General features: G+C 45.5%; 1 protein-coding gene across 1 annotated transcript in view; it reads left to right on the top strand.

Moving 5' to 3' along the window:
• naaladl2 (N-acetylated alpha-linked acidic dipeptidase like 2) overlaps window positions 1-16,351 on the top strand; it is a gene marked incomplete at both ends in the record, with an annotated part of 245,690 nt that overhangs the window by 196,193 nt on the left and 33,146 nt on the right. The window contains one exon of the mRNA XM_080004472.1: window positions 3,162-3,251. Coding sequence (XP_079860598.1) covers window positions 3,162-3,251 — 90 coding nt within the window. The remainder of the gene's footprint in view (window positions 1-3,161; window positions 3,252-16,351) is intronic.

Here is a 16,351-nt window from a genome sequence, read left to right as displayed (position 1 = left end):
AACAACCCAGCATTTCCTAAACAATGCCAATGACTCAAACAGGACAGGTTAATCGATGTCAGGCACAACGCATATGATTTATAAAGGCAGTGTCTGTATATCGCATATTTTAAAGGTACACAGGTAAGAGATCAATTCCCGGTGTTCCCTTTTCCATTCTCCCTTTGCCCTTTATCTTATTAATTTGCATCTTTCTTGGTCTTTTTAATTACATCCAAAGGCCCGTACCGTATTGTTGTCAAGACGGAAGAGCTTGGCGCCTTTGACTGTTGAGAAAGTTACAAGTCAAGTTATGTCACACTTTATTTATAAAGCGCATTTCAAACCACGGCAACACAATGCGCTTTACAAAGAAATACAATCAAAAATATAAAAAAATTATTTAAAAAAGAACATAGTTGTCAGCTGGTAATTTTAAAAGAATGCCCCTGAAACAAAAGCAACAACAAAAGCAGCAGCAAGAACAACAGATATAAGAAAACCAACAACAAAAACAGCAACAAAAGCAATTACAACAGCAGCAACAGCAGCAGCAATAGCAGCAGTTACAGAGACAACAACAACAGCAGCAGCAACAACAACACCAGCAGCGACGACAACACCAGCAGCAACAGAAACATCCACAACAACAACAGCAGCAGCAACAATAGCAGCAACACCAGCAGCAGCAGCAACAACAGAAACAACATCTGGAACGGCAGCCGCACAGAAACAACAGAAACACAAACATTAGAATAAAATCTAAGTCATGATTAGGTGAAAATCTAAGTCATGATTAAATCCAAACATTTTAATGTAACTGTACTTTAATCTTTGTTTGTTTGTGTGTGAATAACACAGGATCAATACGCTGAATATACCTCTATAAGCATTTACAGTGTCCAGTAGTTGCCTCAAAATGATAAACAGTTAACTGTACATATATAGAGAGACAGACAGGTGGAGATATGCTCAATATACCACCCAGATTATGCATTCTAGCCATTCTAACATGCCTCAAAACATCTCCTGTTCCTGACATGCTGTTTCAGTGTGTGTCGCCTCCCTCCTGAGGCCCCTAGTTCTATGGGCCAATGGGGTTTGAGCAAGAGCACTAGTGTTCCGTTGTATAAGATACATAAACCTTCACTTATTCCACCCTAGCAGTCCACCAAATCTGTCACTGAACAAATTTGAGGCAAGAAATAAGCAATCCAGTTACTGAATCTTCACTCATAAGCTACAAGGCGTAATTTAATCTGCACAGGGCTTGTTTTGTTTCATTCAATTAGGAATCAAAAAACAAATCTATACATTTTTATTTGTATTATCCTTTTGATCATCTGGCGGCACTTGGTAGTTCTCGAGCCATGGGTGGAGTGAGTTGGATTGGGGGCAGTTCTGATTCGAATGAGTCTCCAATGTGACTTTGGAAGCAAATCTTAATGGCTTATTGAATCACATGTTCCTGACAACGGCAGCTCACAAAACAACAGATTGGGTTGTCTTATTTCACAGTTTGTGTGTTAGTAGGCCCATCAGAGACCCAGATGTATGTGCACAAGCACTGCAATAGTGGGTTTTTCATAATAGGTCCCCTTTAATGTTTCATTGTTTCTTGCAGTGTACTTCATTACCTAGAATAATATACACAGAGTACAATTAATTACTGAGAATACTGCAGGCTAGACAAATGCTTTAACTACTTGCATTTAAGCAAGATAAATCAAAAGGCAAATAAAGGCCCTTTCTGAAAACTACACCTATTACAAATTAAGCACACTGCTTAAAAACTGTATCAATATGTATTTAACACTGTGATGCTGTTTCTGAAGCAAAAAAAAAAAGTAATTAATTTCAATTTAAAAATGTTATCCATGATTTAGTATTAAAATGGAAAATGAATAATGTATTATTACATTGTACATAAATATTATAATATTATAATATAACATTAATAGTATTTATTTATTATACTTATTATGATTATTTATTTATGCTGCGTACCATGAACCTGACAAGCACACAATGTAAATTAATTCATACATTATTATGTGTATTATATCTCTATGAGGGGGTTTATTTTGTGCAATTGGCTGTAAGCGAACTGAGAGGATCTTTGTTCTGATTGTTCTGATTGTACGTTAAATTCATCTTGACTGGACTGACGCTGATTAAACTACAAAGCCTAACCCTCGTGAATCACGTGAGCCCATCGCACACTCGCCTGCCTTCAGTTTCATTTTCTAAATTTAGGCAGGGAGGATTGTCTTGGGCCGATGCTGGATCCAGCTCTTGATATCTTACAACGGGGGCATATTCTGACCCAGATGTTGTGCTCAATAATTCAAGTATTTATTCAGAGCCGGCACTTAGGAAATTCCCGCTCCCAACTTTATCGCGTTTCTTGGTGGAAAGTAAGAAAATTCACAACTCCATATTGGACGTCCCCCCCATCCCCCCTTGTGTGAATGTGGGTTGGTGTAGGTTCCTGGGCATGCTCGCTTCTTATCCCAGTCCTCTTGGTTTTGGTTTTGTATTTGTTGTATTTATTGTGATATTACACCGTATTCATTATTATAGCATTTTTTAATTATAAATATATTGATTTATTTATTTGTTTATTTATTCATGTTGAAACAATTCAAAATAAGACAGTACAGAGAGAAGGAAGGGTTTCGGTGTCCCACTTCAAATTACCTTCCAATGGTTAGGTTTTCAGCAATATAGTGAATTATGTCCAAGCTGATTTTCCTCATCTTATAACAATATACAGTATGTTGAAAAAGCAATAACTGTTGTCAAGTCATTCGGCTGATGTATAAGTTGGTTATTTTAATTCACCACCAAGGGCCTCGGTCGAATTCAGGACTCATAGATGAATAAGGTCAATGGACATTCGTAGTCCAAACAAAGCAGATATTAGCTAAGATGCTGACATATCTACTCGGCTGATGGCGGATGTCAAGGTATTTTCGGAAAGCTTACATTTCAGGATACACAGATCACAAATGAATGAGTTAGGCTGCACCGATACAGAGTACTGACGGAAGTATTTTGAAAACCCTACGTAGTTGCATTTTCAGCAATTGACTTATTCACCGATCTCAGTTTTAGTTTGGGAATGTGTGCAAAAAAACCCAATGACTATCCCACTAAATAAATAGCACCCCCTCTTCCAGGCCGCCACCTTCCTGTCGGAGGCCCAGTTCTCGGCTCAGTCCCCGGAAAGTCTCGACCCGCTCTACAAGTTCCACGAGACAATCGCCAAGGTAAGTTCCCTCCCACGTCCTTCCCAAATTTTCTTGAAATGCCGTCCCCGAATACAAGATACGTGGCAGCACTTACAATAAGGGGGTTCGCCAAAAATGACCAACTCTTGCTTTGAGAGTCATTTCGGATGACTTACTTCTTACTTCCTAAGTAAGGTTCGACGGAGTCATGTTCCTGCCTGGTTAAGCCTGACATGTCAGTCCTGAAAATATTTGTTCTCATATAAAACCAGCCATCAAGCTCTGTGCGACCACGTCCTGCTATGCATTCAAAGGATTTCTGTTTCCACCCCAGGGATAATTTCCCAAGTAACTTCCCCCTGTGATTAATAAAGTATTTCTGATTCCGACTCTGATAGACGTGTAAGCACAGTGAGCAGCTGCAGCAGAGTGGTAGGTTTCTCAACAGTCAGGCGTCCAGCGGGGTTGTGCTTTGGATTACGACGGGAGGATTCCGTTTCGAATGACGGGAACCTGGGTCGAAAAACAACCAGCCTATCCCACCCTGTTCACGGATATTCGGCTTTACGCTGATTGGTGACACTGTGTCTCCTCCGTGGAAAATAAGCCCGGTGCAAGTGCTGTGCGGTTTACGCACCGATCACTGTCAACTTCCGACTCCCCATCCCAATAAAAAACAAAAACAAACAAACCCCCTGATTAAATCCTGCAGGACAGCGGCTTGGAGGACAAAGAAGCAGTTTAATTAGGGCGAAGCCGTATGTGCGGAAGGGGAGGACGTGTGTGTGTGTGTGTGTGTGTGTGTGTGTGTGTGTGTGTGTGTGTGTGTGTGTGTGTGTGTGTGTGTGTGTGTGTGTGTGTGAGAGTGGGTGAGAGTGGGTGAGTGAGAGGAAAATAGAGAAGGAGTAAGAAATAAAATGTAAATTAGAGCACATGTCTCGTGCATCAATGGGTGGTCGTGTCTTTACCTGCATGCAATTAAAGTGTAAGTGCACGTGTGTGTATGTTCAACTACGAGAGAGTTATGGGTAATGGGTCTTGTGTGTGTGTGTGTGTGTGTCTGGGGGGGGGGGGATCCGCACAGTAATCAATGTTTTAATTGTAGTTTAGGACGTGTAAGGGCCCTTCAGTGTGTACCTGGTGTTTTGATGGGTGGATGAAGACTGATATAAAATTATATTACAATACTTTTGACAATTTCTGCATTTGCGGTGTGAGGTAGGTATCAGGCTTTTTCGCGCGGCGTCCTCGGGCAGGGAAAAGACGCTTGCGTTTTTTTGTTTTTTTTTAGGAGCCCTCAAACTGTTCAACCAACATTTTGCTTTCGAAGTTAATTTGTGTTTGCCTGATGTTCCACATCGTAGTTTTTGGGCGGAGCCAGCTGAGATGATGCTGGCCTCGCCAGCATCACGTAGATTTTCCCTCCCGGTCGGTGCAGAGGTTTTTCTTTTTGTCCGACAAAATTTGTGTCCTCGTCGCGTGTCGAAATGTGCCCCGAATGTTGCGTCAAAATGTGTATTTTGCATTGAAAGCTCATTGTAACCAAGTCATTAACTCTGAAAATGTGCTGTTTTGAGCAACGAGGTATTTTAGTTTGCGTGTTAGTTTGACTCCGTTGCTCCGGCCGACAGCCCGATCGCACAGTCAGTTCAGTTCGTCAGTTCCGTGTGAGTTTGTATCGTCTCACTTCGGCTCCCCCCTTTCTGAACTCCCCCCCTCAACTTTTTGCCGACAGCTCCGAAACGTCCCGAGGGGTTGGCAATTACACACAAAAAAAAAGGGATGCAAGTAAACGTCTCGCTTAAGAGTCTATCTTTGTCTTTTTCGATTTCCATTTTTTTCCCCTCTTGTCTCGGTTTCTCTCGATACGTCTCCCCGCGTCGTCGGTGCGGTGCTTGCCTCGTGCGTGAGGGGGATTTGTTTTGCTTTAAGTACAACTCCACCTGGCTCGGATTTTCCCATGGCGCTCTCTCTCTCTCTCTCTCTCTCGCTCGCTCTCGCCTTGTCGTCCTTGTCTGCTTGTCTCTCCATCCCTCCCTCTGAGGAGTGGGTATTGTTAGTCTCTGAGCTCAGGAGACCGTGGGCCCGGCGCTGGCTTCCTGCATTCATTTGTCAGGCGTGCTTTCGGACACGGTTGGCAGGGGAGGGTGTATCTAGGGGTGGTTGGACCCTGGTGGCGTCGGCAGGACTCTCGAGCTGTCTCCCTGTCCCCGCTTCTCTCTCGCTGCCTCCCTATTTTATCAGATCCCCGCCGTAAAGCTCGGGAAACACAATGAGATTTGTACAGCCCTAGAGCGAAGCAGGTCTCTCCTGTTGTAATTGACCCACGCACATTCTCTAACAAACACCGGCTCTCTGGCGGTACACCTGCACTGGCGATGATGTGCTTTTCCCGCGAAAACGGGTGGCGCCGAGGCCAACAAGAGATGACATTTTGCGCTTTTCCGCTCTTGAGGCTGCCCCCAAATCCCCAAGTAATTTCTCTTACCGCCGCGCTCCGGAACACATTGTTATTCTCTGTCGGCCTCGGTCGCGCATCGGATCCTTCCTCCATTCCCAGTGTCGGAAAAAGCAAACCTCCATTCTCGTTTTTTGGTTGATGAATATTTCCGTGGCGGACGGCGTGATGAATGGCCGCACGACGGCAGGATCACAGAGAGAGCGGCCAAAGACGCTTCACTGGATCGCATGGGAGACTCGCAAACGCGTCAGGATTTCAAGACCGTTGAGGGCGCCGCCGAGGGGCGCGCGGTAGAGCTGGTCATCTAGTAATCTAGAGGTTGCTGGTTCGATCCCAGGCTCCTCCTGCTAGCATGCTGTAGTGTCCGTCCGTCGGTGTTTGAATAATTGTAAGTCGCTTTAGATAAACGCATCCACTAAATGTAATCTTAAGCAAATATCAGCAGGTTTTTACTGACGTGACGGAATGATACCGGTTTGGCCAAAGCGTGGCATTTTTAGCATCCGATAAGACGCACCAATTTCTGGGTTCAGGAGGATTTTTACAATAGCTTCCGAGGTGACGTGGCAGGCGCCGTGTATCAGTGCCTCCACATCTCTGCACAATTTCTTCAGATGGAGTGAAACGCGCCACTCCTCCACGCGGCTCCTCAAACTAATGGGCTTATGGCCTGTGGTAAAGATTGCGACGACAAAAGGTTTGGGCAACAAGATCCGCGTCACTCGTCCCCGCAAACACAGAAAGATATCATTTTGCGATTTTTATTTCGGTAATCTGATTATCTGATTACAGTAAGCGGATTACTCTCCAGCCCCCGCGCTCTTCGTTTGAAGCCCCGGTGCTGCGCCGGGGGTTAAAGCCAAGCCAGACATTAAAGCACGTGTGAAAGGAGGGGAAAGATGAAACACAACGGCTTTTCTGCCGAATATGAAAAAAACCCTTGCCTCTTCGCGCCGATGGGTTGGATTCATCTTTTTTTTTTTTTTCTTTGCGGTGGCGGCGGCGGTGGTGTTTCGCACTGGGGGCTTAAGGGCATTTTTACTTCAGAGATAAGGCGGCCCCTTCCAGTGTCGCAACCTTTTACCTACCTGGCCTCTGAGGCTTGCTTAGAAGGGTCACCAGTGAGTAAACAGCAACCTGTCAAAAGCTATTACTGTGGCTCGGTGCTCGCAGCACAAGCAGTGCTGGTGTTTGGAGGAGCTCTGGTTGGAAGTTAGAACATGTGAATCTCCTGTCGGTCTCCATCTGTATCCTTGGCTTTTTATTTATCTGTGAACACGTCGGATTGGAATTCTGACAGTTTCTCTCTCCCTCTTGCCTTGAAGCAGAGTTTTTCCAAAACAATAACCAGTGTGTCTGGCGTGCCGTGAAAATGGTTCGGATTTCATTGAAAAGAGACAAATGATGGAAATTAGCTCGTTAGATCAAAACTTAAAGCTGTAATAAGTCATCGAATTAATTAGTTTCACGACTAAGCGCAGTGCCGGCCCTGAGCATGGGGCGTGCATCAGCAGTCGCCTAGGGCACCAATCAACCATGGGGATGCCAAGACGAGGAAATAAAAATGAAAGAAAAGAAAATTAATTCGGTTTTTTAATATAAAATATAAAGATGTTGGGCGCCCACAGATGATATCTTTTATGTTTTAAGAAGAAAAAAATGTGCTGCCCCAAATCGCCCGCCCCCCCCATGGGTTTTTGGTTTTGCCCAGTTGTCGCGTTCCCGGCAGTCGCTCTGCTCTGATCTCAACCAGGGCCGGACAGTATTGGCACTACCGGCACTGTGTCGGCCTTTTCCCGGTGCGCTGCTTGACAATAGGGCCGATACATACTCCATGCCGAGTGGCCCGCGGCCACCCAAGGGGGCTGAGGTGTCCAGGTGGAAACCACAACCAAGGGGGCGGCCGGCAGCCTTTGATAGAACTTTAAATTGTGTTGTTTCTTCACACTACAACCAGCAACAAGTAAACATCTCATCCAGTCAATCACACTCTATTCTGGACACCTCACCCCAATAAGATGAACTGATGCGAATAACACAACACACACACACACACACATACACACACACACACACACACAGCGTTACAATACTACAGACCAAAATAATAAAAATGTGGAAAATGTATTGGTATGTGTCATTAAAACAAAAAATGGTTAACAGAACAGGTCTAAATGGTAAAGTCGTTGCTGTGTTGCCTTACTTGAGCAAAGCTAGATTTGTTTTTAAAATGTATTTCATTGGCTCTTTATTTCGTAATTTACCTGCATGAAAATTCACCCGTATGCAGGAAAAAAGGTCCGTCTGCGTAACTGTACTTCAACAGAGCAACACAGACTAATCTTTCCAACAAGCTCACATGCAGTCCAGTCGGGGAAAATGATCTAGTAATCCAGGATAAATGTCCGTTCAGAAAAGTGGCGGTACAGTCAGAAACGTGTATATTGATCCAAAAGGTTAATCATCGTGTTGTACTTGCCAAACGATGGGTGGTGGCGTTACAGTTTGTTGTTTTCATGGCCACACCAAAGATTGCAATTCCTGTCCATTAAGAAGCAGCGCATTGAGTACACCAAATACTACAACCTACTGTGCCTTTTCTTTGAATTATTATTTTTAATGTCACATGCAGCCTTTTAAAGTGCAGAAGTGGAAGTCCCGCGCTCAGAAAGCAAAACGACCTCCGCTAGTATTTGGAGTCAGCCATCTGGACTTTTGGTTTTTCATAACTTAGGTTCAGAGTAATTGGCTGAATTGAGAAAACCAGTGCGGTGCCTGTTCCGAATGGGCTGCAGTGTGAGGCTGGGCAGATAGAAACCAAAAGTATCGATTCTAGCGTCGATTAGGATCCATACCAAAAATGCGGATCCCTTTCTCCCAATATAATCTCCTCACTTGTGCTTGCTTCGCGCCCGTCGCCGGGTGGTGAACGGCAGACCCTTTCCGCAGGCGCGTCACGTGAACGCCCAGGCGCAACGCCGGCAGAAAGCCGCCCGCGAAGCCCCGCCCCCGCTGCTACGCTTGGTGATTGAAAGTTTGTTAATATTACGCGTGTCGTGTGTCCATATTGCACCAATCTCGACACTGTGCGTCCTTGGTGGATGGCAAAAAGGAACAGTGACCAACAGGTGGCGACACAGTGGGGACAAGACACTCACTCGCTGTGGTCATTCATTCTTGACAGTGAAACCCAAGGCAGGAGAAGATCTCTCGCCTGGGCGGGGCATGCCCCGGGTGGTGGGTACTTGAGATTTGTGCGAATAGAATACTACACATTCGTTGAATTGCGTGTGTCTGTAGTAGTTGTAACGCAGTGTGTGTTTGTGTGCGTGTGCGTGTGTGTGTGTGTGTGTGTGATAAACGCTGCCCGAGCAGCGTACGTAACGTGTCGGTGACATTAAAAACGGTTTCTCCCGAAAGAGCCTCTGGTCCCGGGTGGGGGGGGGGAAATTGGGATTTCTGAATGAAACGTGAGTCCGGCGCGTCACCATGTGATCCCTATTAGAGGCTCTTTCAAATTCGTGGAAGTCTCCTGAAGCCCACTGCCTGTGCAGGCACCTGTGTGTTGGGAGGGGGAGGATGTTAATGGGACAGAGACGGATGAACCTCCGCTCTCTCTCTCTCCCCCTCTGTCTCTCTCTCTCTTCCCCTCCCTCTTCCCCTCCTCTCTCTCTCTCTCTCTCCCTCTCTCTCTTTTTATCCACCTGCCCCGCTCGGTGTTTATGGCCTACTTTACAACGCCCAATATGTAACACCACCCCGGCTGACAGCCATGTCACTCTCACACACACACACACACACACACCCACCCACAGGTAGATGGAGAGAGAAAGGGAGGGAGGGCTGGGGAGCGAGAGAGAGAGGGAGGCGTGTGTGTGTGGACGAGAGGGTAATTTGTTAGACGGATCCGCACTCCTGCGCCCGCCCGCACGTCTGTCTCCGTCCATCAACCCATCGCCCCCTCCCCTTATCCCTCCCTCCGCCCTCCCTCCACCCGCCCCCACATCGCTGTTCCCTGCTTCCAACCAGCCCCTGGTGTCGGCTCCGCTTGCCCCCGCCTCCTTCGCTTCTCTCCTCTCGCTCCGTATGCCTGTCTTACGCACATCTGCATTTGTCTCCCTCCGGCCACTGAACCGAGCGTCAAGATAGTGCACACAGTATATTATATACTTCTGTCCCAATACCTGATTCTGATTGGTGGAAAGCGGCAATACGCAGTCAGTTGTTTTTGAATAATGGCCACTGGCCTTTGAGGGCGTATTCAGACCTGTAGTTAGTTTGCTTTGTTTCGATTCAGCTCGGACCTTGGTTTGATTGATGTTTTCGCACTGCAACGCATAAAAGCGGAACCAAAACATGAAAACCCAAACACGGCGCACTTGCCAACCATTCTGGGATTGGTCGGAATTTTCTCCCTGGAAGTTTCACAGTCTTTTCGGAGTTTTCTTCCCCCGGTGGGTCCATCGAAAAATGGAGCATCGGCAGCGTACGTGCACAATCGCTTTTGTTGTTATTCTCATGTTATTCTCAAGCATGTACTGTACATTCTATTTGAGGCAGCGTCAAGGAGACGTCCGGCGTGTCCGTGCCTCCGCGGCGCAGAGAATCGATTTTATACGATTATTCTAGTTTATCTTTTTCAATTTTCAATCCTAAACACACCTCCTCATCTGTTTGGCGTGAGCATTCTGGCCCTGCCCTTTGAAACAGCTTATGGGAGGATCCTTTGGAGTCTTTTGAAATGAATATCCAAACGTATAGAACATTGTTTTACTGCACTCCAATATGCTGGGATTTAACCTTTTATTTATCATCGTTTTTAGTTTTACTGTCGTGTTTTATCAGCTTCTTTATGTTTTTCTGTCCCTTTATTTTTATAAACACAGTTGGCTCTATTCTAGCATTCATTATGTCAGAGATGCGTTACTGACAGAGTCACTTTTGTTCATTAATTAAAAACAATTGACCCAACGCACCAGGGGATCTTCAATGAATTTTCCACCTGAGGAACCATTCTTTTTTTATTTATATTATTCCTAATTTGCCTTTCCCCTCAAGCGGATTTGGAAAGCTTTAGAACATGCTACCTCAGCTGGGATACAGTTTGACACATTTGGATAATTTCTTTCGGATTAATTTATTTTCTTTATTTATTTTCCTTTATTCCCAACTTTTTCTCATCTTATTCATTTATTACATTTATTTTTTGTGTGTTTTTTTTTTCTATTTTTATTTTTCTAGTTGTTTTTCTGTTCTTTTAGGTTATAATTTTTGTTGTTTATTATTAGGGACTGGCTGATATGGTTATAATTTATTGTGTACAGTTTAACCATTATGTTAGATTGTATATTTTCACATATTGCCATTTTATTTGTTGGTTTTACTATTTTTATTCCATTGCTTTATTATTATTAGTGCCTATTTTTTTATCTAAACTATTTCTTACACTGCAATTTCACCTGTTCTGTTTGTCTATCATCCATCTATCTATCTATCTATCTATCTATCTATCTATCTATCTATCTATCTGTCTGTCTGTCTGTCTGTCTGTCTGTCTGTCTGTCTATCTATCTATCGTTAATATTTTAACAGTGCGGAGAGCCAAGGGTTGGCTTTGATGCAAACTAAAATCTCTCTCTCTCTCTCTCTCTCTCTCTCTCTCTCTCTCTCTCTCTCTCTCTCTCTCTCTCTCTCGCCCTCCCCCCCCCCCCCCCCACCACACACACACACACAGTCATAATCAGGCAACACTGCACATAAATTGACATTGTTTTAAAATATATGCAAATCTAAACTCTGCCGATGGGTGCACGCTCCTTTTCTTCCCCCTTCAAGGGGCTTTAGAGAGCTTTAGACAAAAATAAATACTAAATAAACAATCACAAACATACATGCACTGCTGTGCTCTCTATGGAAATAAAAATAATACAAATTAAATGGTTTCCGTTTTCATAAGCGCACCTTCCAAGCGTTCACTCTTTGCTTTCCGCTTCTTGTTGCTCCAATTGGGTTGTGTTCCCTCTTTTTCTTTCTGGTTATCACAGAGGATATTTCCTCATCGGAGGCGTCATCCCAACTGCAGGAACAGACATTGCACACACACACACACACACACACACACACACACACACACACGCACACACGCACGCACACACGCACTGAAAACGTTGCTCAAGATGTGAAGGATGAAACATTTACAGGCATTACCATTTAATCGATGGGCGGACATGAAAATGCAATGTGGGCTCAGAGCTCAGCCGCCGCTCGACTCCCAGCGCGGCTGATGGAGAGGAATGAGGAGTGAGACGCATGACGGGAGGGTGCCTATGGGTTTGTGTGTGTGTGTGTGTGTGTGTGTGTGTGTGTGTGTGTGTGTGTATGTGTGTGTGTGTGTGTGTGTCTGACCGGTCACCATCAATATGAAATGTATTCTACTGGCAATCAGAAGGAAAAGGCATCTGTGCCAGGATGATTGACAGCCGCAAGTAAGGTGGGATCTTTTTATTGTGTTTGTTTGGGATGTGTGCGTGCCTGGATGGTACCTCACCGCCTCGATTGGTGTCACGGACAATCACAGCCCATCAAGCAAACAGAGTGCTTGGAAGTGACAAAACCGTTAAATAAACATATAGGACACACACGCACACACACAAGCCCACACACACACACGCAGCCAGCAGAAGAATGCATAGCTGGCCCACTTCTCCATCATCGCTGTCCACTCGCACAATCAGAAGCTGTGGATACATAAGACTAGAAAGTGTCATCTCTTAGACGTAGATGTATGCAGACTCTACCTCAGCGCTCAGGCTCCGTTCCCGAACTGTCAGGTGCAGGCTGTGACAGGCGTCTCTCGCCCACACACTGTAGTTGGCCGTCACCGGCATCCATCTAAAATCAGCATGAATCGCTCCTACGTGCAAAATCCATCTTTTTCTTGTTTTCACAAATAGAATAAAGGTTTTGCAAATCGGAAATATGGTACCATTTTTTTTCTTTTTCTTTTTTTTTCTGTTTTTCTTAATTGGCCTGTGTTTAGACAAAACAGGGAAATCCACCTTTTCTCTGTTTTCACAAATTAAATAAAGTTTTCATGAATCTGAAATATGGTTTTACATGCTGTTTAATATCTATACAATAATACAAACCATCTACCATGTGTTTTTATGGAAGTTCAGCCATGAACCAGTTATGTCTGTCAGAGACAGAGTACGTCACTGAAAATTCAGAGGTTTTTGAATGTTACTCAGAAATGTTCTTTTTGTTTTTGAAGGCATCATAATACCAGAAGCTGCAAATCTGCTTTCAGCTGATCGCTGATATACAAAAAAGCCACTGGTCGAGTGTTTATGGAGTATAATCAATTTTATTGTTTTGTGTTTATTGTTGTTTAATTGTTTGTCATAAAAACTTTTCATAAAAATAATTTTGACAATTAAAAAAAATGGCAGAATCCCTGGAGTACCCCCTGAACTGTTGCCTTGATGCGACCAGTTCGATTCCTGTCTCGGGATGTGTCTAGGTGGACTTTTCATGTTCTCTCAGTGTTAACTGGAGGCTTTCACTGTAGTGTATAGTTCAGCAGGATGACAGCTGAAGGGAAGACACTGTTGCTCAACTTGCTGGTCTTCGAACAGGGGGCTCCTGTAGCACCTTCCGGAGGGGAGTAGGTCAAACAGCCTGTGGCTGGGGTGAGGTGTTTCTGGCAATGTTGTGCGCCCTCCGCAGGCACCGCTTGTGCTGGAGAGCCTCAATCGCGGGTAGTGGGCCGGTGATGCGTTGGGCAGTTTTTGCAGTGCTTTCCAGTCCGCAGCAGTACAGTTGCCGTACCAGACTGAGTTGGTGAGGATACTCTTGATGGTGCACCAAAGAAGTTCACCAGGATCTGCGGAGATAGATGGGCTTTCTTCAGCTTCCTCAGGGAGACGAAGTGCTGGTGAGCCTTCACAAGGGTGGGTGTTGAGGGCCCAAAAGAGGTCCTCGGAGATGTAGAGACCGAGAAACCTGAAGCTGGTGACACGCTTGACCTCCATCCCATTGAAATGTATTAGGGTGTGTGTGCCACCTTTCATCTTCCTGAAGTCCACTTTGAGCTATTGGTCTTCTTGATGTTAAGGGCCAGGTTGTTGTCGGCACACCACGCTGCTATGTACTGGACCACCTCCATGTGGGCTATCTCATCGTTGTTGTTGATGAAGCCAACCACCATTGTGCCGTCTGCAAACTTGATAATGGTGTTGGAACCATGTACAGGAGTACAGTCGTGGGTGACAGAGGGAGTAGAGGAGAGCACTCAGTACACAGCCCTTTGCGACGTCAGTGTTAAGGCTAAGGGTTGAGGAGGTGTGGTCGCCTAATCTAACATACTGGGGTCTGTTGGTTAAGAAGTCCAGTATCCAGTTGCAGAGGGAGGGGTTGATGTTCAGGTCACCTAGTTTGGTGACCAGTCTGAAGGGGATGCTGGTGTTGAATGCTGAGCAGAAGTCATGAACAGCATTCTCATGTAGGTGTTGTTGTTGTCCAGGTGGGAGAGGGCGGAGTGTAGTGCCGTGGAGACGACGTACTCCGTGCACCAGTTCTGAATGTAGGAAAATTGGAGGGACCTCATGACCTCTTCCTGACGGCAGAGCCGGGTTGGTAGGCTCCAGTGTCCTAATGATCGGAAATCGCTGACCAATTTATCTAAATTGTGTAATCCAACGTCCAAAAGTTCTTGACGGGTGTGCGATAGCTTTTCAAAGCTGTTCGGACTGAACAAATTTAGGACTAGTAGGTATATAACGCTAATTTGCAGAATCTGGAGAGACGCCTCGCGTTGTGCACGCGCAGCCATTTTGGTCATTGATCAGTAGGACTAAGATATTAAGTAAATCCTGAACTATATGCTTTATTTTCTAACCTCTGAATGTCTTTATTCATTAGAGGAGCATAAAAAAAACCCTTTTTCACCACTAGAACTGAGGTAATGATTGCAGAAGTCAACATCACTGACTCCACAGTGACACTACAATGGAGGTAGACATGATCACATTTTTATGCTGTACGAAACTGGACAATCGAAAAGGAACCTGAACGGGTCACAGAGTAAGACCTGGTTCACAGTCACATGCATGATGCCATTGGTTGTACAGTACAAATAGGCACAAACTAGGCAAACAGGCTCACTGTGACGGCAATGTCTGCGATTGCCAAAAAGAGGAGCAATTATTCATTTCAATATTGCTGCCGCTTTCATTTGTTTAGCAAAACGAAATGTAATTGTACACGCAAAGCCCCCTCAAAATGGTTTCATTCTGATGTTTTGGTGCCATGGAAATTGCCCAACGCTGCGCTATATTGTTGGCCGATGTTGATGTCAAAGAGTGGACACGGAGTGGAGATGATTGGTTCGCACAAGTGCCAAATGAACAACCGCAGGACATAAATACAACAAGGGAGGGTAAAGTCAAGGAGCTCCGACGGAGAAATCTTACCTGAGAGATCCCCGGGAATACATTTCCACTCGAGGTGACATTGCTAAACATGTGTGGCACGGGAAACTGAGAGCGGCTAGAAGTGGTTATTCCGAGCCACTGAGAGCGGCTAAAAGCATTTCCACTGGGGGGCGGGGGGGGGGGGGGGTTTAGCCCCATCTCTGTAAGCGATCGCAGAGACGGGATGTTGGGTTGAGCCGAGACCTTGCTGGTTGCGCAACCTGGACTTACCTGTTGGTCTCGGGACATTGTGATGAGCAATGCAGAGGCTTTCACCAGGTCAACATTCACCGTTCATCCTGTGCAACAAAAGAACTAGAGCTGTAAAGACTTGGCAGGGCAGCGGCTCAGGCGGGTCGTCCAGTGGTCTGAAGACTGCCAGTTCTGCCCCCGGTTCCTCCATCCTCCTGGGACACGTAATCCCCAAACTGCTCCAGATGAGCTTTGCACGGCTGCTTCCATCGGTGTATGAATAAGTTGTGAGGCGCTTTGGACAAAAGCATCTTCTGCTTGATTACGTCATATAAATACTTATAAATACAATGGCCCCTTCGTTATAAAACACTGGAAATCTCCCTTGCCGGAAATCTTTGGTGAGGGTTTGTCAAAGACCCCCCCCCCCCCCCCCCGCGCAGCAGCAGGCAACGAAACAATTGGAAATCACAAATGAGTTGTGGAAGTTGTGACGGCAGAAGGTCACCTCCCTCTGATTAATTATCAAACGGCTTTCTGCTCTGTTTCTCATTCCGTACATCTTTTATGGAAGAAGCCATTTCTCATCTGCCGGCTCTTTGCTTACAATCGCCATCCCCTCCCCTCATCTATTTTACAGGCCGCGTCACACACACACACACACACACACACACACACACACACACACACACACACACACACACACACACACACACACACACACACACACACACACACACACACACACACACACTCTTCTCTCCTTTCACGGGCCTTCCCTCCACCTCCCTTCCCCCTCCCTATCCCCATGGCCTTCCTGCTTTTCTTCCATCCATTTTCCCAACCAACTGCTCTTCCCCGTCCCTCACTCCATCTGTCCACCAGTTCTCACCTCCCTCCTCCCCTCTCCCCCGACCCCAGGCCTAGATTCAACGTAGCGAGCCTCCCATAAGCTATGAGGCTATTAAAAGACGCGTCATCAAAAGGCCATAAATCGCTCAGTCGCAAAGAGG

Source organism: Zeus faber (genome assembly GCF_960531495.2).
Source record: "Zeus faber genome assembly, chromosome: 1".
Classification (NCBI taxonomy): Eukaryota; Metazoa; Chordata; class Actinopteri; order Zeiformes; family Zeidae; genus Zeus; species Zeus faber.
The sequence above is the reverse complement of the archived record's forward strand: the minus strand, read 5'-3'. Positions and strand labels throughout refer to the sequence as shown.